This window comes from Salvelinus fontinalis, chromosome 4 (assembly GCF_029448725.1).
Source record: "Salvelinus fontinalis isolate EN_2023a chromosome 4, ASM2944872v1, whole genome shotgun sequence".
In the NCBI taxonomy this organism is placed as follows: domain Eukaryota; kingdom Metazoa; phylum Chordata; class Actinopteri; order Salmoniformes; family Salmonidae; genus Salvelinus; species Salvelinus fontinalis.
Window position 1 is genome coordinate 28,435,611 of NC_074668.1, and position 22,605 is coordinate 28,458,215.

A 22,605-nucleotide genomic window follows, 5' to 3' on the forward strand; every position below is an offset into this window, starting at 1 on the left:
CTTTTAATTGCAGCCAAGAGTGAACCCACTTGAACCCTATTATTCTAATAGTCAATTGATGAGCACTTGCATCACTCACTCACCTCGACTTTACTTTGTTGTAACCTACTTTCACTCTCACCCAGAGTGCAGCACACTATTCTTCTCCTCTCTACTCTGTTAGCCCCTAATTGAGCCACCAGCATTTGAGTTTGTCGCCGCCCTATCAGCTAACTTAGAAGTGATCTCGGGCCTCCCCGTGTGTCCCTCAGCTCGCTGGTTTGATGTCCTGCTCTCTCTTAGCGTTTGACTGCTTGGGAAAGGGGAGGCCACAGCAACACACCACTCATCTGACCGACGTCTACTGGGGAAAACATATAGGCATGGAATGCGCATGGAATATACTGTACATGCTAGCCTTGCACCCAGAGTGGAGGGTAATGTTTGTGTGTAGTGTAGGGATTGATGGGAGGGGTGTGTGTGCATTCATGTTTGTCAACATTTTCTTTAGATTAATTGTAGAATTATAAGATGTGCGGTACATGGCAAGGCCTTGAGAGGGAGAGTGCAATATGGGTTTGTGGCTCTAAGAACCAGCGATAGGGGGACGGATGTCAAAGCAACAGCTGATTTATTCACCTTGAATTAGAATTCCCATCTTACAACCTGTCTGGCTAGCAGGTAGGCGCTAACTAATGACGAGGAAGTGGTAAATAATGCAGGTAATACACTGTACATGGCATGGCTGTGCTATACTAGTACAGCGTCACCCTACAGCAGGGGTAGGCAACTCCAGTCAGAGTGAATGGACGGGGGCGGCCGGAACATAATTATAACATTTACATTTAAGTCATTTAGCAGACGCTCTTATCCAGAGCGACTTACAAATTGGTGCATTCACCTTATGACATCCAGTGGAACAGCCACTTTACAATATAACTGCAAATTTACCACAACTAAGCCCTAAAAAGTAGATGATTTGAAAATAGCAATTATTTCATACCTTCAATTACATTGAGATATGATCACATGTGTCTCTTGGGACATTTTTAGCAGAATTGCTGGTGATTTTACAGTCCCCCACCCCCCTGTTGCCGACCTCTGCTCTATGGCCTACTAACTAGTCTGACATGAAGGTGAACTATGAAGGTGCACTGCAAACCAGAAAAACAAATGAAATGGGTAATCTCTGTGGCTAATCCCAACCGCTATGCATGTCCACTGAAATTTGACTGCAAACCATAGTAAAACTCTGTAAGGTTAATTTCTATGTCAACTGTGGACATGTGCTCCAGAGCTCTGTGTCCATCTTCATTGGCTGGACATGTGGAGATCCCAGAGAGAGCTCTAGGAATGAGTTTAAATGCCCTATGAATGTCTCTCCTTTCTCATCTGTCTCTGAGGGAACAGTACTTGGCCACGTTATCTGAGCCCTTGGCTCCGAAATGGCAATTTCATAACTGTCTGCCTGGAATTACAAGAGAGCGGGGAACGGGGAAATGTAGGATTGTTTATTTACAGATTCTTGGTTATTAAAACACTGTCTTGGATTTAAAGTGAACTTGGCACTGGGAGGTTTGAACAGGGCTGAGACTTGGTACGAAAATAATCTGCCTGCTGTGAAGCCAGTGAGTCTGATTTTAAATGGCCTTGAATTTGCAGAGTCTGCACTGACAATGTCTGACAAAAGCGAAGTCGTATGGAGAAACGTATTGCTGTTCTGTCTGTTTCTGTTCTACTGTTTTACTGACTCTGCTGCCGAGCTGCGTTCTGCTGTTTAAGCCTCAGACGAAAGCAGCTCATTTGTTGTCAGTCACACTTTAGCTGGCCTCTCTTTGATCACTCACATACTGTGGCCTCTCAGACTCACAGAGCTCCTTAGAAACCTGAATCCTCAACACAAACAAGCATCTTTCTTTGGTTACGACTGGCAACCCTCTCTCCATGCACCACAATTGGTTTACATGGTTGTGGAGGGATATTCTGGAGGGATGAGGACAGGAGCTCTGAAAGGAAACCGCTCTATGGACTTTCTAGATCTGGCAACCCCAGGATGAATGGACCAAAGCCAGCCAGTCCCACATCCCCAATTTCCTCTTCCTTCAAAATTATGGGTGTGAACCCCAGATTTAGACTTGAAAATTGTTATTCAAGGTTTGTACATTTCGTGAAGACAGGTCTGCTCATGCCCAGAATGTAGAATGTAGCAGAAATAGACAGCTCTGCTCCCTCGCGTCTCCTCTCCATGGCTTTTGGAGTAAGTTGTCTGACTCTAGACTTTATCTTTCTTTTTTTCTTCATTAAGGTCATGGTAAAAGGCCCTTCCAGATATCCAAGCATTCTTCTTGGCGTCATCCATTGAAGCAAGCAGTACTTGTATTAATTATAAGGCTTTCACCACTTTCTACACTGAACAAAAATCTAAACACAACATGTAAAGTGTTGGTTTCATGAGCTGAAATAAAAGATTTTGATTCCTACGCACCTGGAACAGACACTTTTCAGTAGTAAGGAACTTAAGAGGGCAAACTGCCTCTGTTTCTGCAATAAAAGATCCCAGACGTTTCTCATACTTACCGAAAGCTAATATCTCTCAAATTTGGTGCACAAATGTGTTTACATTCCTATTAGTGAGCATTTCTCATTTACAAAGATAATCCATCTACCTGACAGGTGTGGCATATCAAGAAGCTGATTAAACAGCATGACCATTACACAGGTGCACCTTGTGCTGGGGACAATAAAAGGCCATTCTAAAATGTGCAGTTCTGTCACACAAAACAATGCCACAGATGTCTGAAGTTTTGAGGGAGTGTGCATTTGGCATTCTGACTGCAGGAATGTCCACCAGAGAATTTCTACCGTAAGCCGCATACAATGACGTTTTAGAGAATTTGGCAGTACGTCCAACCGGCATCACAACCGCAGACCACGTGTAACCACGCCAGCCCAAGACCTCCACATCTGGCTTCTTCACCTGCGGGATCATCTGAGACCAGCCACCCAGACAGCTGATGAAACTGTGGCTTTGAACAACTGAAGAATTTCTGCACAAACTGTCAGAAACCTTCTCGGGGAAGCTCATCTGCGTGCTTGTCGTCCTCACCATGATCTTGACCTGACTGGAGTACGGCGTTGTAACCAATTTCAGTAGGCAAATGCTCACCTACGATGGCCACTTCACGGTAAATCCCGGTTTCAACTGTACTGGGCAGATGGAAAACCATGTGTATTTTGTGTGCGTGAACGGTTTGCTAATGTCAACGTTGTGAACAGAGTGCCCCATGGTGTAGGTAGGGTTATGGTATAGACAGGCATAAGCTATGGACAACGAACACAATTACATTTTATTGATGTGCGATTTGAATGCACAGCGATACCGGGACGAGATCCTGAGGCCCATTGTCGTGCCATTCTATCCACTACCATCACGTTTCAGCATGATACTGAACGGCCCCATGACGCAAGGATCTGTACAAAATTCCTGGAAGCTGAAAATGTCACGGTTCTTCCATGGCCTGCATACTCACCAGACATGTCACCCATTGAGCATGTTTGGGATGCTCTGGAACGACGTGTACGACAGAATGTTCCAGTTCCCGCCAATATCCAGCAACTTCACACATTCATTCAAGAAGAGTGGGACAACATTCCACAGGCCACAATCAACAGACTGATCAACTCTATGCGAAGGAGATGTGTCGCGCTGCATGAGGCAAATGGTGGTCACACCAGATACTGATTGGGTTTCTGATCCACGTCCATATGTGTATTCCCAGTCATGTGAAATCCATAGATTAGGACCACATTCATTCAAGAGGATCACGTATTTTAATTGACTGATTTCCTTATATGAATTGTAACTCAGTAAAATCTTTGAAATTGTTGCGTTTTATTTTTGTTCAGTTTATTACTTAGGCTTTCAGCCTTCTCATTTCTACCAAAGAATGTATGGAGTGCCTCACCAACCACCATGTATCAATCATAAAGTGTTCATATGTTCTTGCCCACATAATTCATGGGTTTAAAATATACCTCTCGAAAGGACTGCTTCAAATAACATGGAATAGATTGATGGTTATTTTCTTTCATTTTAAGCTCTGTGAATGCAAGTGAATAATTGTGTGTGTGTTAGGGAAGATACTCTGAAAATATAGTTTACCAAGCTGCTAATTACATCACATTGGAAGAATTACACTAAAGCCAACCTTAAGAGAAATATAGGTTACTTAACTACTTATTCAAAGTAACTTAAGTTAACTACATCCAAATTAATTTGTGTAAATCTGAAATGTCAGACTACAAATTGATAGAACAGTTCTCTTTGGGGTCGTATCTTAAGAGAATTTGAAAACTTGCCTATTAAAAACAAAAACTAGGTTTCTAGTGAAAATTATGCAGGTCCGATGCCGATAAAGGAAATGATTGCGTACTTTACCCATATTTTCCTTTTTGTTATTGCAAAAACAAGTTCCTGTAGTTAGCTACGTTACTACATGGCAAAAAAAACTGCTGAAAACATTTTAATTTAGTTCAACTACCAACAAGCTACTAAAATGTGTGCGTTCTGACGGACATTATTATTCAGAAAACACTGAAGGAAAGGCAGTCTTTTCCGAATCACTAGACGTTAAAGTGCACAAGGCCTTGACTGTCAGGTTGTGAGAATGTGAATACAAATGTATTTTGATAAGGTTGAATTATTTGGTTTTGAGTCCATAGAGCCAAGCCAAGCTGTCTTCCGTAGCGACTGGCTGTTTGTGTGGATGTATTACAGTATGAGAAGTGATCCTCCCCTGGGATGTCAAACAGCCTGTGGTGACCTTGGTAGTGGAAAAGGAGAGAGGGGTTCGATATACACTCTGCCTCTTTCTGACCAGCCTGAGACATCTGATAGCTGATAATGTAATTACACCATCACAGCCAAGCTATCCATTTACTGACTGTGTTAAATAGACAGAGAAACGTTGCTCTCAGATACTCGAATTTTGTTGTATATGTGAAATCAATATCTACTTACCTCATGATTCACAATCCTAATCTATTTATGGTCCTGGTGTGAGTGATGATTTGTTGTAAAAATCAATGTCTTGTAAGATTGACTGAATCTTTGTCTGTGGCAACAGATTATTTATTTGTGTGCAAATTAGTCTAAATGAGAGAAGTACCAGGTTATGAGTGGCAATATTCACATCATTACAAACAATGACATTTGCTCTCCCCTTTTTATAGTTTAAGTGATCCTAAACTGTCCTGATCCTAAACTATAATCTGTAGTCATAGTGATCCGGCCATGTCAACAAGCTCCGCTTTACCTTGCTATCAGCTGCCATTACTGAGGTCTGTTTGAAATGTCACAACCTAAGAGGGAACTCACGCTTAGGGCTGTTGCGGTGACCGTATTACCAAGAGTAGTCTGATGGGTGACAATATTAGCCTGTCACTTGTGAATGATGCCCAGCATAGGAAACATGGTCTTTTTGCGACTTGTTCGAATGATAGTCGCACACCTCATGTAGCCTAGTCCATATGTTTTAATACGGTTGGTATCACAACTAAAGTGTCCAAATAACTTCTTAAAATGAAGCACATTAATCTTCTTTACAACGGGTGTAGAGCCTAACTGGCATACATAAGCAGCGTGTGAGTCAAGTTTGGGGGAGTTTTCACCATAAAAATGTGCCTTTTATAATTAAAGCATTACATGCATAATTGCGTTTGTGGTCACTTTTGAGAATGGTGTTTTCCCGCGAATTGATTGCCCTTTTGGAACATTTGCGCTTATTAGCCAACTATCATGTGCACATTGCAACGTTTCTAATGTGAAGAAATAGCCTTACAGTTTATCAACATTAAGCTAAACGTTCTGATCTGTTGCGTTAGCCATGTTGCATAAAAAAAATGTTTTGATGCTAGTGGTTGTATTCATTTGGGATCTATCGTATCCCACAACTGTCCCAGACTATGTTTGGAATATTTATTTCTCACACAAAAGGACAAGCTGACGAATCGGTCAACTTTTGTACTATGGGGGATAGTAGATTGACATAGGCTAATGCTTTTGCTGTTTAGGCCTACTCATCTTGTTGTCTGACAAAGTAAATATGGACAGTTCTTCCAATATCTTCAATATGCACCTCGGAATTGGATAAGAGTGTGCACAGTTTAGTCCCTGATGTCTGTCTTCACTTGTAGCCTGTGAGAAAGACCTGATTACGTGACGGAGTGCCATGTGAGTGAGAGACGCTTCGGATTGCGCAGCACACTCAAGGACAAGGGCACAACGCTAAATTAACTCTTTAAACCACTTAACACAGAATAGCCGCATGTGCGCACTCCCTCAAATCGTTTGGAGAAAATATTTATATTTTATTCAGCTTTGTTCAATTGTATTCTTCATACTTTAAAATAATCCCACGGAATTCTAAGCAAATCTTGTCTACTAAATGAACTAGTGAAGCCCACAGCCATTTGGCTTAGCCACATCAGGACCAAGCATGTCAAAAATAATTCATGGATTTATTGTGAAGGTGTAGGCTATATTACATGGATTTTTTTGACTTTTTAAATGGCTTGTAGGTTATGTGTGGGAAGGCAGGAGACACTAAATGTGTTTATGTTAATTGACGGTCAATTACTTTGAGACCGACAGTTATTTGCTTGACAATCACAGGCTGACGAAATTTGGTGACCGCCCCAGCCCTACTCACGCCCTCCACTCAATAAAATCAGGGCAGAGTTTTGTGACTGAGGTCATCGATCACAGCAGAGATTTGTACTTTGAGAGCTACAAAGTGGCAATTAAGCCGATGTCTCTATTATTATAGAAAAGCACTGATTCTGTGAGTGGCCGATGACTATCTGTGACTAAGCTACTGTACCTATTAAGAGTTGGTCACACTTACACCAGACTAACTACCAGTAGTATTAGTAATACTGTGTAGTAGTACGAGTAGTATCAGCATGTAATTACACTTGTTGTTCCATTGTAGTTATGGAATAATGACAATGCCATTTTTTAATTGTTAGCAAATGTATGTCAGTTGTCTACCCAGTTTTAACAATAGCTTGGGTAGACTTGGCACCCTTGTTTGTCATGTCTTATCACGTTGCTGTTAATGCGATTTACTAGAGTGAGCGAGAGAATAGTAATAATAATTCCATAATTTGACAGACACCTAATAGTCTTGCCTGCCAGACTCGTGTGAGGAGAGACTTATATTAGAGATCTCAGTATTATCTGAGCAGTTTTCACAGACTCTGATTGCCTGTCTCTGTTGCTAAGCTACATTACATGTCTCTGTTTATTTCAGTTGTTTAATAATCAGTCTGTTGATTCTCTGCCTCCCAGTGTGTCTACTGTACCCTGTGTGTCTCTCTGTGTCTAACTTCCATGTCTCTCTCTCTCTCGCTCTCTCTCTCTCTCTCTTTCTCTCTCTGTCCCTGCAGGTTTTGAGCTGCTGTACCAGCCAGAGGTAGTGAGGCTGTACCTGTCTCTGCTCACTGAGAGCCAGAACTACAACACTCTGGAGGCTGCAGCAGGGGCCCTGCAGAACCTCAGTGCCGGACAGTGGACCGTGAGTCTCACACATACAACACACACACATTGTAATTAAGGCGATTAAGGTCTCTGAACCTCAATAGGAAGGACCAGTTATCCCGAATGGAGCTCTGCAGTGTCATTACCAAACACTCTCCGTTTGGTTACTGTAGTGAGTAATAAGAGTGTGGTCTCTCGTCCAGCTCAGGGGCCTTATTTTACCATCACTAGTTTAAAGTACGGAGGCTATTCATGCTCTTCCCTTCAGGAATGGAATGTTCATAGTCAATACAGTGGCTATGTTAGGCCTAGAGAACACTGGCATGCTAGCGCCATCGTGATTCACTTTTACACATTATGTGTCACGCTGTAAACATATCCGTTGCCACGGCATGCGTCACTAGGCTCCAGTTGGAGAAACACAACACAACAGACGAGATGTTAGATCGATTTGAACACAGTCCAACTTGTATCTCTTTGTTCATTTAAAACCAAACACTTACCCATAACCTGTACCGTGTGTATAACATGTGAGGCTACAGTACATGTACACCCTGTATAAACTGTCCCCGGTTTCCTTTTTGCTCTGTTTTCCATCACTGTTCTGCACTGGTGATTTTTGTTTTGTTTTGTTGTTGTAGTATATATAGAGAAAGATTCCACCCCTCCCTCCATGGTTTTTCATTCAGTTTGAGCTGAGGAGGCTGATCGCCTGTCCACACTCTAGGGCAGCTGCTAACACGTCAAACCTCTGGCATCGAGGAGATGGACATTACTTGTCCCCGCTCCCTATGAGGATATCTCAAAGCTTTTCTTTTGTTTTAAATCCTCTTTTCATCCCTTTCTCCCTGCTGCTCCCTAGCTGTTTGACTAGGTGCTGTCTGTTTTTTAGGTTTACTACTGCCACCCAGTGGTCTGGTGTTGCGCCAGTTTAATTACATCTCCGGGGGGTAACGGTGTTCAGCAAAGGGGAGCGCTTTCATGTCAAACTTAATGTGTTGTGTTACAGGAAAAGAGAGAAGAAAATGTGTGTTTAATCAGAGACAACAACCAAAAACGGTCAAATCCAGAAATCAACTGTTGGCTGTGCTACTGTACAATAATCGAGTCTGTGGGGGGGGCGGGCGTGCAAGCGGGCGCACGTGTGTTGGTGTGTGTGTGTGTCTGTATTAGCAGATATTATTCTCTCTACATAGACTGGTTATCCATAGCCAGCATGAATGAATGAATGACATTTTATGTTCGTGTCAAATCGTCAATTGGCAACCCATCCCATATGGGATTAATTGACACATAAACCAACATTACAATAATTCACTGTAGTAATTAATTGATAATTATTTTTCTGGCATTCTCTGCATTGCGTATCGCATAAAGAGTAAAAAAATATATACTAAATAAGTTTATCCAAACAATAATTTCATCCCGAGAGCAGTAAAATTAAAATTAAAAAGCAGTAAAACACACACACACACACACACACACACACACACACACACACACACACACACACACACACACACACACACACACACACACACACACAGGCAAATAAATAAATACACAGATTTTTTTTTTCAATAGAAAGGTCACTTGAACCCTGTCTGACACAAAGAGAAGATTCATATTGGAGGCAATCCTATACCCAATCTGTTCCCTCTCTGTCCCCAGTGGTCCAACTACATACGAGCCACTGTGAGGAAGGAGAAGGGTCTTCCCATCCTGGTGGAGCTGCTGCGTTCTGATGCTGACAAGGTGGTCCGAGCCGTGGCCATCGCCCTGCGTAACCTCTCCATCGACCGCCGCAACAAAGACCTGATCGGTACGATCACTGACCACATAACCTGACCACACATGGTCAACACAAGGCCTCTCTGTAGGGCAAACAGAACAAGGTTGGGATAAAACACTTCGGAATACGTTGAGATTGGATAGCTGTTAATGAGGATAAGAATATGCTTGTTGAACCTGTGTATGTCTTTTGCTGAATAGGAATGTGTAATCTACTTATTGTAGATAAGAATGATTGTGGATTAGCCCAAATTTTAATTGCTTGATATCGAACATTTTCTACAATGCCCTCTGCACCCTGCCTTTTGACCCCTGCCCTGTAGGGAGCTATGCCATGAGGGACCTGGTGAGTAACCTGCCCAGTGGTCAGCAGCGGCCAGCCAAGAACCTGGAGGAAGATACAGTGGTGGCCATCCTCAACACCATCCACGAGATTGTGACGGACAGCTCCGAGAACGCACGCTCCCTCATCCAGGCCCAGGCCATCGAGAAACTGGTGGCCATCAACAAGACAAGGTAGGATGATGGCACAGTACTGACCAATACAATACATTTCTTGACTTCTTGTTTTTATTGTTGTATTGTTTGTGTGTTTGTGTTGTATTTGCTAGACATTCTACTGCACTGTTGGAGCTAGTAACGCTGCACCTGCTAATAAAATCAAAGTTGATTGGTTGCGTACACAGATTTGCAGGTGTACACAACCAATGAACTTTGATTGCGATTTGATTTACAACATAGTACAGCGCAGTACAACAGAGCATAAGGCAGTCAAACAATTGAATGGTTTTCACATTAGCTATACTATACCCGTTTGCAAGTACAGTAATGACTACATGTGCCACGGGCCTCCCTCCCCATGAGAGAGGTGTCCATCCTTTTCTTTTCTTTTTTTTTTTGTCTTTAAATGCAATTAATAATATAGTCACATTAATAATATCCATGATATATAGTATATTCTGCAATCACTCAAGAACCAGGATTGTCTGCTGCTGGCCATGTACAATGTAACGACCCCATGCCTTTTCACGTCCTCCAGGATGGGCGTTAATGGCCTTTTTAATAATATAAAGTGCTATAAGCTGGATTCCTTGTCATATCATTTCGATCTGTAGAACATGACTGAGATTGAATAGATTAGCCCGTATCGTGTAGTGTCTGGTTTCCATCAAACCTACTATAGTGCACTTCACCGGAATACTAAGTACTATGAATAGGAATTCAAGAGATGTTTGAAAGATTTCCCAGTTTCCACTTTATTTCATATCACTGTCCTCATTTTCCATTGACTGATCTGATCTACTTGATCAAGTCAGCGGGAGACGATAATGTCTCTTTTGACAATGTGTCATTCTACAACCTATTGATGATTTTAATTACGATTAGTTTCCAATGAGGATTTTACACCCGTACTTTATTGAATAGCGTTAGGTTCAAAGTTCTGGTACAAAGCCAGTCGGGCACCAAAGGAAGCTCAAACTATATTTAGCACACCATACAGGTCACACAAGCACATATGTTTATACCTTCCAACTAGGCCCTCCTATATCTAGGATGAACAATCAGTCTCTGTTGCTGGGCAGGAACTGAGTCTGTTCTTCATGTTGGGGAAAACGTTGTGCCCCTCCATGCCTTCAGTCTTAACGTGGACTTTGATCTGAAGCCATTCTTGTGATAGTTGTGACTTTGCCATTGTGGTTGTTGGGACTTTGCCATTGTGGTTGTTTGTAGGCTTGTGTGGTCTTAAGTGAGTCTATGATCGTATGCTATCCATTTGTATTTATTGTTGCTCTTTCGATGCCATTTTAATATTTGAGAAGTTAACCAATGATATTAGGCCACTCTTGGCCATGATTACAGACACCTGTGTGTCTTGACACTATATATAAACGAGTCATCCCGCAGTGTCTGTGATTGTACCCTGATGAAGACAGCTTGCCTGTTGAAACGTTGGTAAATTAAATATTTTTGCACCTGAGCTCCTAGAGTGTGCGGCTCTCCTTTATTTTTAAGTTTTCTACTCCGCTAGCCAGCACCTCGCCTAAATAGGTGTGCGTTTCTTTTTCTTCTAGACCCCTCCATGCCTTTAACAGGGCTTCTTATCAGTCAGGAGAGGCCTTGAGTTATTGGGAGTACACGTTCCTAATTGTCTTACTGCAGTCCACTAAATAATTACACTTTTCACATGCAAAAAGCTTCAACCTAACATGCTGACCAGACCGGACACGTCGCGTGCGCGAGCATCGCAAAATAAATTTAGAAACACATGTTATTCAATTATTGCACCCACACTGCTTGCGCGCCAAGGAGCGTCTGAGGCACCAAGGGCTAAAATAGATGTCGTTCCTATTTCTGACGCAGATCGCGCTGCAAGTCCTGCCTCTCCCATCTCCTCATTGGTTAATAGAAGCAGGTACCCACGTGCCATCTCCTCATTGGTTATACCCACGTGGGGGATAGAAAGAAGAAAACTGTTTTGCCGGTAGTCGTGGTAATACAATGAAAGTTTAGATGCGATCACCATATAATTTAAACGATGAAAAAGCCTGGAAGGAGGAGAGATGACTAGAAACGATTCGGTTGGCCGTTTTATATGTGGATTAATTGTCGGAGTAGAGATCCTTGTCCATTTCAGGTAAAATAACAACTCAAGGTTTATATCCCAGGACAAATTAGCTAGCAACAGCAAGCTAGCCAAATAGGTTAAATTAACGTTAGCTAGCAAATGCAAGCTAACTAGTTAAAATACCATACATGTTTAATGCTTTTCGACCTGTCCCCAAATGAATGTCATTGGTTGAGAGTTTGTTTTGATATTTTAACCTGCGTGTCGTGATCGCGTTTGGTGTGGGGGGGGCAAAATAAATTTATGCACGATGGCGCACGCGCGCAGCCGGTTTGTGCAAGGTGTAACATTCAATCTTTAAGAATATATAAAAGTGATATCTTCATGCTAAGTATGTAGTGATATAAAACAGTAAAGATGTAAGCCGGTGTTATAGACCAGTCTTGACGGTCTACCAGCTGGTACTCCAGACACATGGCTCCTCTTCATCCCTCGTGGGATCATTCTGGCCTCTGAGACACGCCCCCTTTGTATTTTCCCTCTGCCCAAATACAATGCCCGTTAGATTATTCCATCTAACCAATAACATGAGCATTACTGCTGCTAGGCTAATTATACAATTATAAATGGACTAAAATGGGCTCCTGTCAAATAGTCTCCAACAATACCAAATAAATGTGTTTTCCCTAAACCCATGAGATTGACTTTGAAGTGATGGAGAACCCCCCCCCATGTAATTAACACTAAGGGCTAAGGAATACTTAATTAATTGAATGAAAGGAAATGTGTGTGGCCATTGGGGTGTGAATTAAAAGCAAGTTCCTGGGGCCATCAGTGGGAATAGATGGATGATGGCTTTGAATGTGAGATTGATTGCATTCGGCTCCAGCCTCCACTAGCTGCCGGCATTGGTTGGGTCCAACGTTTTGGGTTGTGTTCACTACACTACCGGAGCTTGTTCAATAAACACGTTTTTGTTGCAGAAACGTTTTCCACTGCTAAATGTTTTGCTATGGTCTGCACTTATGACCGCGACCCTGCTTTTCCCCCTGTCTCGCTCAGCCAATCACCACGTGAGAACAAGGCTGCCTCCCACGTGCTGCAGACGGTGTGGAGCTACAAGGACCTGAGGAACGCCCTGACCAAGGAAGGATGGAATAAGAGCCACTTCCAGGTACACGGCTGTGTAGAAGAACGTGCACGCGCGCACATGCACACACACATTCACACACATCCACAATAAGTACACTTGTGTCCCTACTCTCTCCCTCTCAGCTTACAGCGAGCGGCGCCCCTAAAGCAGCCAAGAACGGCAAGCCAGGCTACGACGACACTACCCTGCCCCTGATGGAGAAGAACCAAGGTCAGTCTGTGACGGCAGGCGAGACTGGGGATCCTCCGGGCCTGGCCTACTGTGGTGAACTGAGTGAGGAAACCATAGATAATATAACTGCTCTGAATCTATGGAGGAAACCGCTGGTGTGTGCATCAGAAGTCTTGATTAGAATGAGTGCTGAGGAGGATGGCTCTATCTGGACTTTGTTTTGTGTGTTCTCACTCATAGCCATAATACGCACTTTAGGGGCGCTGTGCTTGAAACCTTTCACCCTCATTGTTCTGCTGCGTGGTTTGGTGATCTTCATGTGCTGTAGTCAGTACAATTGGGATGGTGTGGAGAATGATGCATCATGGGTAGATTTATCTAATCCAATAGTGTGTTCCAAATGCAAATCCAAGCATGTAGAGTAGGATATGAAGTAGGGTGTCAAGCCGGCCCACAGGAATAATATTTTTGAGGGGGGGGTGGTGTGTTTAAAAAAAACACTCTAGGCCACTCTTGAACGTCTAAAAGTAGATCAAAACTATGAAGGAATTATAATGAACCTATAGGTTTTCAAATAGCTGTCAATTTTTAAGGCCTGAATCTGAAATCCGGATGTGACCCTCGAGCCAAAATTATTGCCCAACCCTGACATAAAGGGAGGTACTGTAGCAGCCTAATAAACTAAACATCTCATTGACAGAGGAGTCGAGGGCATGACAGCACTTTTGTCTTCTTGTTTCTGGCCTTGTGACTTTTTTTTCCAACCATGCATACACATGAGGTGCGGTTGTCATTCACACCCATTCTCAGCCTGCCTGCGTTAAGTGTATCAGCAGACAGTGACTGAGGACCATTGGCCTGAAAGCAACATTGGCTCGTGAATCAAACCAATTGTGTGTGTGGTGCTCATGATTAAAACGGCATATAAATGCTTTTCAGGCACCAAGAAAAATGGAAGTGGTGATATGATACCTATGGACGAGCTTGGTCCAGGTAAGACCGAGTTTGCATGACCTCAATCGCCAACGACGAACGCTAGTAGTCCCAGATGCAATGTTCTGATCTCTAGGGACTACAGACAGTTCTAGAACCCCAACAACACCAATGCCCAAATAAAAATTCTATTAAAAAAAATGTAGGTTAAATTTTTTGCAGTATTTGGAATGAACAAAGTTATTCATTGTTAGGATGCTGTAACAGTAGACAGTGCAGTACTGTTTTACTTATGATGCTGTATGCAAGACCCTTCTCTTAACAGGAGATTTATAAAGAGGTATAAGGATGGGCGCTAATTCAGTAGAACAGATGGCACAGGAAGTGTGGGCTATTTTCTGATTTTAAATGTTTTCCTCAGTGCTCCTCTTTTTCAATGAAAATGCAAACAATTGTCTTGTTTCCTCTCTAACTAATGAGTTCTTCCTCTACGTCAGATGTGCGCCACTCCAGTCCTGGAAGGCTGCATGCAGCTAGTCTACTGTAGTTTCCATCCAAGCATTTAACAGTGATATCCTTCTGTGATCTTCTCTCGCTCTCTCATATTAGATGGCTACTCCACCATCGACCAGAGAGACAAGGACTGCAAGTACAAGAGCGGTGGAGACGGGTCAGTGGACCTGACAGAACGGGAGCCATTGAAGGTACTTCTGGTCTAGACCCACCCGTTACGGCCCATCTACAGCTACACTGACTAGTGGATCAGGCTATTAAAGCACACAAGTCGCGATGCTCCGTTTCTGTTAAGATAGCCTAAACCCGTCTCTCTTAGTGCCCTTGCCCACATGCCCATGCCAGGCTCTTTCTAAGGAAGGAGTTAAGCAACAGTTGATATCGTCTGTCGAGCCGAGTGCCACTCATCTAGCAGTCCAATTTACTGGATGCAGACAGCAGATCATTGAGCGTAAGCTTTGTGATTGTGAAAGTAATTCATGTGGGACTGGTTAAGTCCTGCTCCTCCATCTAGAGAGAGAGAGACTCACAGGAATATCTGGTAGTGAAAAACTAGAGGTGGTTCGATGGGTCAAACATGCTAACACAGCTAGACTTAATGAATAGAGTTACCATGAGTTCAGACTAATAGAATGGGAAAGAGATGTTTACACATTTTGCTGTCCTCATCTATAGTCCCTCCCAGTTGCTTCTTGAGATGATTATAATTATAGGACACAAAACAGGGTTGGGGAATAACTGATTACATGTAATCAGTTGCATGTAATATGATTACAAAAAACCTTTTAGCTGTAATCAGTTACATTACCAGCTAGTGGCGGTTCTAGCTTGTATGACTCCCTGGGTGAACCCCCCTTCATTCTGCACTAACTGTCATTTTTATTGGAACAACACAAATAAATAATCATAACATTTAAAACTATACAGAAATGTACAAAAATAAGACTTATAAATATAAAAAAAAAGTCACAAAGACGAATGGAAACAAATTTGTGTTGATTTGGCACTCGAGCATCAATACATTACCCATCCCTCAACACTGTTAACCAAGAGTCAAGACTAAACCAATTCACCTTGGTGGTGTGCAGACTGGTTTTATATTATTCTTAACGATTTCGCACAAACCAGGGAAAAAAATGCAACAATATGTCTGAGAAACTATATATTCACAGTATTATGAATGAATTGTGGTTTATTTGGTAGCATTTCGTAGTGTGACTGATTTTACTAATTGCATTAGTACTGTACGAAGTTAGAGGTGTTCTATTTGATAGATTCGCCCGTTCCCCCTACCTGGGGCTTCCAGTGGGTAGACCTGACGTCAACCTACCCCCGCCCCCCTCCCCATCTGAGTGGGAGACTTTCCCAGGCAGTAGCCTGCCTAGCTCACAAACTAGAATCAGGACGCCCACTCCGACAAGGTTAATTGACCCACACTCCCACATGGTGACATATCATTGATGTGACGTGCAAATGAGCGATAGAAAACCGATCGCGCAAATGTAACCATTCTAAAAAAAAAATTGCGGGCGCCCCATGCCGCCCTGGGCAGCTGCCTATGTCGCCTGTACCTAAATCCGCCACTGTTACCAGCTAATGTATTGTAATCTGATTAGATACTAGAAAGCTAGATGATTAGTTATTGGATTACTTTTAAATTTAGAACTGATATTTGTTGAAAAAAATACATTGACACTTTTCTGTTTTCTCAATGGCATTCAATTCAGCATTGGATAAAGTTTACGTTTGTTCCACCTGAGCGAGACCACTATGATGACACACCAAATGTGTTTGATGTATCCTTCTTGTCTTCTTCTAATGCCTCTTAAGGGGAAAGTAATCCCAAAATTACATTACTGATTACAATTTTGGAAAGGTAACTAGTAACTCTAACGGATTCAATTTAGAAAGTAACTTTCCCAACTCCAACTAACACGGTTATCCGACCGCAGCTGTTTTTTGGTCTGAAGATGACATAAATAAGTGCTTAGTGTGTAACTGGCAGCTATGCAGCCTGGAGACACAAATGCTTGTCAACATACTTCTTAAGTCCTGCAAAACCTCCAAAAGCAAATTAGCTGTCAGACAGGACTAGAGGTGGCAGATATGTCCTCTGATGCCTACAGCCCCACCCCCCTTGTTTTGAATTGACTTAAGCACAGAAATAATCAAAACTGCTCAACCCTGCTTTCTACACCTCCAGAAGGCTGATACCCAAAATGCAACTGCTGTTTGAACTGCTTTGTCCCCCTCTGTTTGTTTGCATGCGTAATTTCGTTTCTTGTTTCTAATCGCCTTTTTCGGACTCTAAGAGCTTCCTTTATGCTAAGGAACTAACCCTGGCATTCCACTCCTCTGTAAAGACTATATTTATTGACCTCTTTGATTTGCTGTTAACCCCTTCTCCCGTTGCTGCAGAATGACACAAATACGAAACACTATGTCAGGAGTAACAGGCCTGCAGTCAATCTGGTGGATGCTTGTGACGTTAAACCTCAGCCTGTTGACTCCTGGGTCTAAATGCATGCATGGTAGGTCTTACAAATGTTTGTTTTCCACTTTTTGGATTGTTAGTCTCCTTTTTGTTTGCTCCACCACCTTTCTGTTTTAGCCCTCACACACTTCACTGCTGGTTTGTTTATGGTTGGCCCAGAGTAGTTGGCTTATGACACCAAACCTCATTTTGTCTGTGCTTGGCCAGGCTCGCCTGGCCTTGGACTGGCTTGGACTGTCTGTGCTTGGCCAGGCTAGCCTTGGCTAGCTACTCCGAGGTTCTCTGGCTTGGCTGTATGACCGTGTGTGCTAGGCTAGCTGCTCTGGGTTTGCTTCGTTACAGCTCATTATACAGGATCCTCTCATCACTCGCTCATATCTGTCCTCCTGTCCCATCACTAATCGCTGAGTGTTTCTGCTGTGGGTGAGAAGCTGTGGTAGGTGGCTGATCATCAACAGTTCTTTGGAAGCAAAGGGCTGTGTCTGTCTTCATTGCTGTTAGTCTCAATATTCTCTCGTTGCTCTCCCATCACTCTCATCCTCCTAGGTGAAATGTAAGGGATCAGCTATACAGCTTTGATTGACTCCTCATGTCTGAAAAGCAAAATGATTATCAGCACACAATTGACAATACGGCTTTTAAAAATATTTTGATCATCACATGATCTTGTCAATGCTAATGAACAAAAAAACATATCTAATCTAACAATGACATGCTTAAAATGGACATTAAGTCAATCATGTCAGACAGGATAATCATACGAAAGGCCTTCTTCACTATTGTATTTATTAGGGATCCCCGTTTGCTGCTTCCAAGGCAGCAGCTTCTCTTCCTGGGGTCCAAACACATTAAGGCACTTACATCACACAAAACAAAAGATAACAGTACATCATATAACATTATTACACCACTACAATACAAATTGTATAATACCACCATCCAACAATATTACAATGTACATGTGTGTGTGGATTGTGAAGAGACCTCTGGTGGCGTGTTTTGTGGGTTATGCATGGGTGTCAGAGCTGTGTGCAGGTAGTTTAAACAGACAGGTCGGTGCATTCAGCTTGTCAACACTTCATTTGTGTGTTAACCAAGCTGTCTTTTTGCAGCTGCCATTCAAACATGTCATCCGAACATCTCTCTGTCTTTTGTCTCCATTTTACATTGGATTTGACATCTCTCAAGCATGTAGGAATATTGATTTATGTATTTTAGTATTGTGATTTTGAGTTACTGTAATACCACTTGGTCACTGTGCCCTCTGACTTACTGTAGAAGCTTGATTATTCAACTGCTTAAAAAACCTGGCCTGCGTCCCATGGCACCCTATTCCTTTTATAAGCGCCCTATTATTGACCAGGGCCCATTTGGCTTTGATCAAAGTAGTGCGCAAAGTAGGGTGCCTTTTGGGACGCGTCCCCTGCTCTACATAGGAGTTCAGATCTGACATAATCACCAGTGTCCCCATCTCCCTCTGTTTTTTTCTGTGTTCTAGGCTTAAATAACAACAGCGCAACATCTCAACTAGATGAGGATCTCCCATGTCATCACTGTCATAACACATGGAGTTTATTTTGATGTCGACTCGCCAGCAGATAGACGTTGTAAATGAGAGAGAGAAACAAAACAACAAAAGTGATCATCCATCAGCCAATGTTTCATGCTTTTTGAATCAGCAAATGAAATGTATAGAACAGAAAATCAAAAAAATGACTACTTCTACTACTACTACTACTCGTATCTACATTCCCACTGGATGGACAAACATAGTGTACACGAACCTGAGGACTGACTGGAGCAGCTCTGGTGTCAGGATGGAAGAATGGAGCCGGTTATCCTCCTAGAGATACAAGTGATCTAAAGCTCTATCTTTATGGTTACTCTAAGGATGGCTGCTGGTGGTGTGAGGCAGGAGAGAACGTTATGTTTGTTGATTCTACTGCTTGCAAAGGTGGAGGGAAAGGGGAAAGAGAAAATGAACTATTTAATTTTCATGTCAAAATGAGGTTTGCTTCCAAATGTTTATTTCCATGTAACAATTTAGCTTTTTGTTTCCATTTTATTTTTGTTTGTCTTTCCTCGAGGCACTGTAAATTGTATTTGTTTGTAATATTGTTTTTCTTTATCTGGTCTGTCTTTTTCATTTTAGTTTGAAGAAGTGTGGACTGGTGTGGTAGATGGCAGATGAATGTTGGTGTGGTTTTAAGTTGGGGACTTGATGCTTGAGCGTCGCTTAAAAGAGCTGTAGCAGACTCCACAGATACGCTTTTCACACGCGAAGGCTCTCAAACACATTTGGCATACAATGGTTCACTGTGTTTCTTTAAGTGCACTGGGATCATTGCTGTGCAACGCATAGGGGACTGACTGGGTGCTGATTTAGTTCATAAACCCACAAGAATTTCACACACCTGCAAGTGTTGATTGGAGTTAGGGAAGTGAAATTACATGTACATTTGGTTGGGTTACTTATAGCTGTTGAGTAAAACAAAATGAAAATATATTTTCTGAATCGATAGTCGTGGTTGTTTGCTGAAGGTATATGATTTACTCGGTTGGTTGCTATTTGCCATTGATGTGTAATAAAGTTGAATAGGATATAAGACATTTTGTTTATAAATGGATTGCGTTTATGAAGGGAGAGGATTATGTGAAGTACACTGAACAAAAATGTAAACAAAACATTCAACAATTTCAAAGATTTTGCTGAGTTACAGTTCAGATATGGAAATCAGTTAATTTAAAATAATTAATTGGGGCCTAATCTATGGATTTCACATGACTGGGCAGGGGTGCAGCCATGGGTGGGCCTGGGAGGGCATAGGCTCACCCCTTGGGAGCCAGGTCCACCCACTGTAGAGCCAGGCCCAGTCAATCAGAATGAGTTTTACCCCACAAAAGTGCTTTATTACAGACAGAAATACCCCCCCCCCCTCCCCCTTCTGAAGAAGCTGGATGTGGAGGTCCTGGGCTGGGGTGGTTACATGTGGTCTGTGGTTGTGAGGCCGGACGTACTGCCAAATTCTCTAAAACGAAATTGGAGGCGGCGTATGGTAGAGAAATTAACATTAAATTATCTGGAAACAGCTCTGGTGGACATTCCTGCAGTCAGCATGCCAATTGTGTACGCTCCATAAAAACATCTGTGGCATTGTGGGACAAAATTGCACATTTTAGAGTGGCCTTTTATTGTCCCCAGCACAAGGTGCACTTATGTAAGGATCATGCTGTTTAATCAGATTCTCGATATGCTACATCTGTAAGGTGGATAGATTATCTTGACAAAGGATAAACTGCTCACTTACAGGGATGTAAACACATTTTTGCAAAACATTTGAGAGAAATAATATTTTTGTGCCTATGGAATGTTTCTGGGATCTTTTATTTCAACTCATGACACATTGACCATCACTTTACATGTTGTGTTTATATTTTTATTCAGTGTACATGCTCCTGTTGTCAAAGGGTAGAACCTAAAAGCGTTATATATTTTTGTTGGTTTTATAAATGTATATTAGGGTCAAAGAAAAGAAAAAAAAACAACAACAAAAAAACAAGACAAACTTAATTGTGTACTCATAACAGGTCGTTTCGGAAGCACATTCATTGGATAAAGGATCACCATGTTTGTAAACAGAAATAACTACATCATTTAGGTGTGTATCAAATATGTAGAGTCATGTTAATTACATATTTATATTTTGTACTGTCAAAATTGAAAAAAGAAGACATTTATCTTCAGCTTTTTTTTTTAAAGGTGTGATGGACTGATGACCTGGTCTCAATCTTTGTAGGAGATTAGGGAGGGGGAGAAAGAGAGGGGAAGTGGATGGTTCAGCAGGGGTCACTCAAGAGAAGGATGGGTGGATGCAGCAGCAGGGATAGACAGCAGTGATAGAATTCCATTTCATTTCACACTGCAATTATATAGTCGCTGATAACCTAAAAACGTGCTTTGATTTTGCCAATGCATCTTTAAAGAACTATTTGAAACCAGCATGAGCAAATGTACAGATGTTTATATATTCTTTAAGTGCCAGTTTTTGTGGTGTAATTGGATATTCAAGTAATTCACATCCGGAGAGAACAGAGAGGGGAGCAGTTTCATGTGGTTCAAGGCAGAATTTGCATCACATTGTACAAAGTATACAAAGTCCGATTTTATTATATTTTTTGTTCTCTCTAGAGGCAGTTGAAATGTAGTAGAAGCAAACGCCGTTGTCTTTTTAAAGGGACAAAAGACACGCTAAACTGCACGTGGGTAAAGATTTAGTAGTGGTGTTGTGATTCGTCTTTCTCCATCTCCATGTGGACACTGCACTATGAACCTTCTCTCTCCCAGTCCTGGGACTAGTGAGGGGGGCCTCCACTACAGAACAGCTCAACTCATGGGTCGGCTATAGGAGAATGGCATGTGCCTGCGTCTGAGTTTCTTTGTGATGTGATTTTATAAAGCTTGCATATTTTACACTGTGTTTACAAAGACTTATGTGATAAAATAAAGATTAAAAAGTACATGTATTAACTTTTGATTTCAGAGAAAAGTAACGTAATAATGTAAACGTTCTCCATGTCGACATACGTCCTCAGAACTATGTGCTTTTCATTGGATTATTCATCTCTGACTGTCTATTCCTGACTGCATTTTGGAGTACACAACCAAAGGACCTGCCGTTGTATTTATATACAAATGAAAGTAGTCCAGGAGCTTGTTTGTGGATGTACAACTAATTGTACATTTACTAAACAAGATGCTGTGAAAGAAATGCAAGAAAATGGGGCAGAAATTGAATCAAATGGGCAAGACCTACCTGTGTAGATATCACTGATTCAAACTCTTCAAAATAAAGTAACTGTATCAGTAGCAAATGTGTTTGTAACTATCATGTGCCTTAACCTTTTCCATGGTAGATCAAGAAAATGTGTTTTATATCATGCTTTATCCTCCCTCCGCCCTCATCCCTCATCCCTTTCTCTGTTTACCTCTTTTGTCTTTGTCAGGCTCCCTATCCATCTCTCCCTTCCCCCTAATTTCACACACTCACACCCACTCTGTCCTCAGTGTAGTCTAGACTGTTGGTGGATATTTGCCTTGTATTACATTGAATTATAAACTTTTAAAAGATGGAGACATAAAAAATGGTTTGATTTCATAGAGTAAGTTGTTATTGCTTTCGTAGCTATCAGAGCGGTGCCACAGTGACATAATGTATTATGTTAATTTTACTAATACCCAGAGGCAAGTGTTATGCTTGTTTAAATAACGGAAAAAACACAGATTTGTAGAGTATACATTTGGTGTGTTTTCAATAAACCATGCCTGGAAAGAACATGTTGACTGTGTATGTTTGTTTGGTATTCCGCACAAATGCAAGGATATACAGCTTCATGTATTTTATCTGAAGCCGAAACACGAATGTATTGCAGAAAGTTGTCACTGTTCTCTTTATATAGCTTTCTTG

At 41.9% G+C, this 22,605-nt stretch overlaps 1 protein-coding gene across 14 annotated transcripts in view; it reads left to right on the top strand.

The window, feature by feature from the left end:
• LOC129853467 (splicing regulator ARVCF-like) overlaps window positions 1-22,473 on the top strand; it is a 233,760-nt gene extending 211,287 nt beyond the window's left edge. For 8 of the 14 annotated variants that reach the window (XM_055919540.1, XM_055919538.1, XM_055919541.1 and 5 more), the window contains 9 exons: window positions 7,429-7,556; window positions 9,191-9,341; window positions 9,634-9,826; window positions 12,939-13,050; window positions 13,152-13,302; window positions 14,140-14,193; window positions 14,743-14,837; window positions 17,065-17,177; window positions 18,639-22,473. In XM_055919540.1, the coding sequence (XP_055775515.1) occupies window positions 7,429-7,556; window positions 9,191-9,341; window positions 9,634-9,826; window positions 12,939-13,050; window positions 13,152-13,302; window positions 14,140-14,193; window positions 14,743-14,837; window positions 17,065-17,166 (986 nt within the window). In that variant the 3' untranslated portion in view covers window positions 17,167-17,177; window positions 18,639-22,473. The remainder of the gene's footprint in view (window positions 1-7,428; window positions 7,557-9,190; window positions 9,342-9,633; window positions 9,827-12,938; window positions 13,051-13,151; window positions 13,303-14,139; window positions 14,194-14,742; window positions 14,838-17,064; window positions 17,178-18,638) is intronic. The other 6 variants (XM_055919544.1, XM_055919545.1, XM_055919547.1 and 3 more) reach the window with 4 other exon arrangements.
• Window positions 22,474-22,605: the final 132 nt, after the last annotated feature.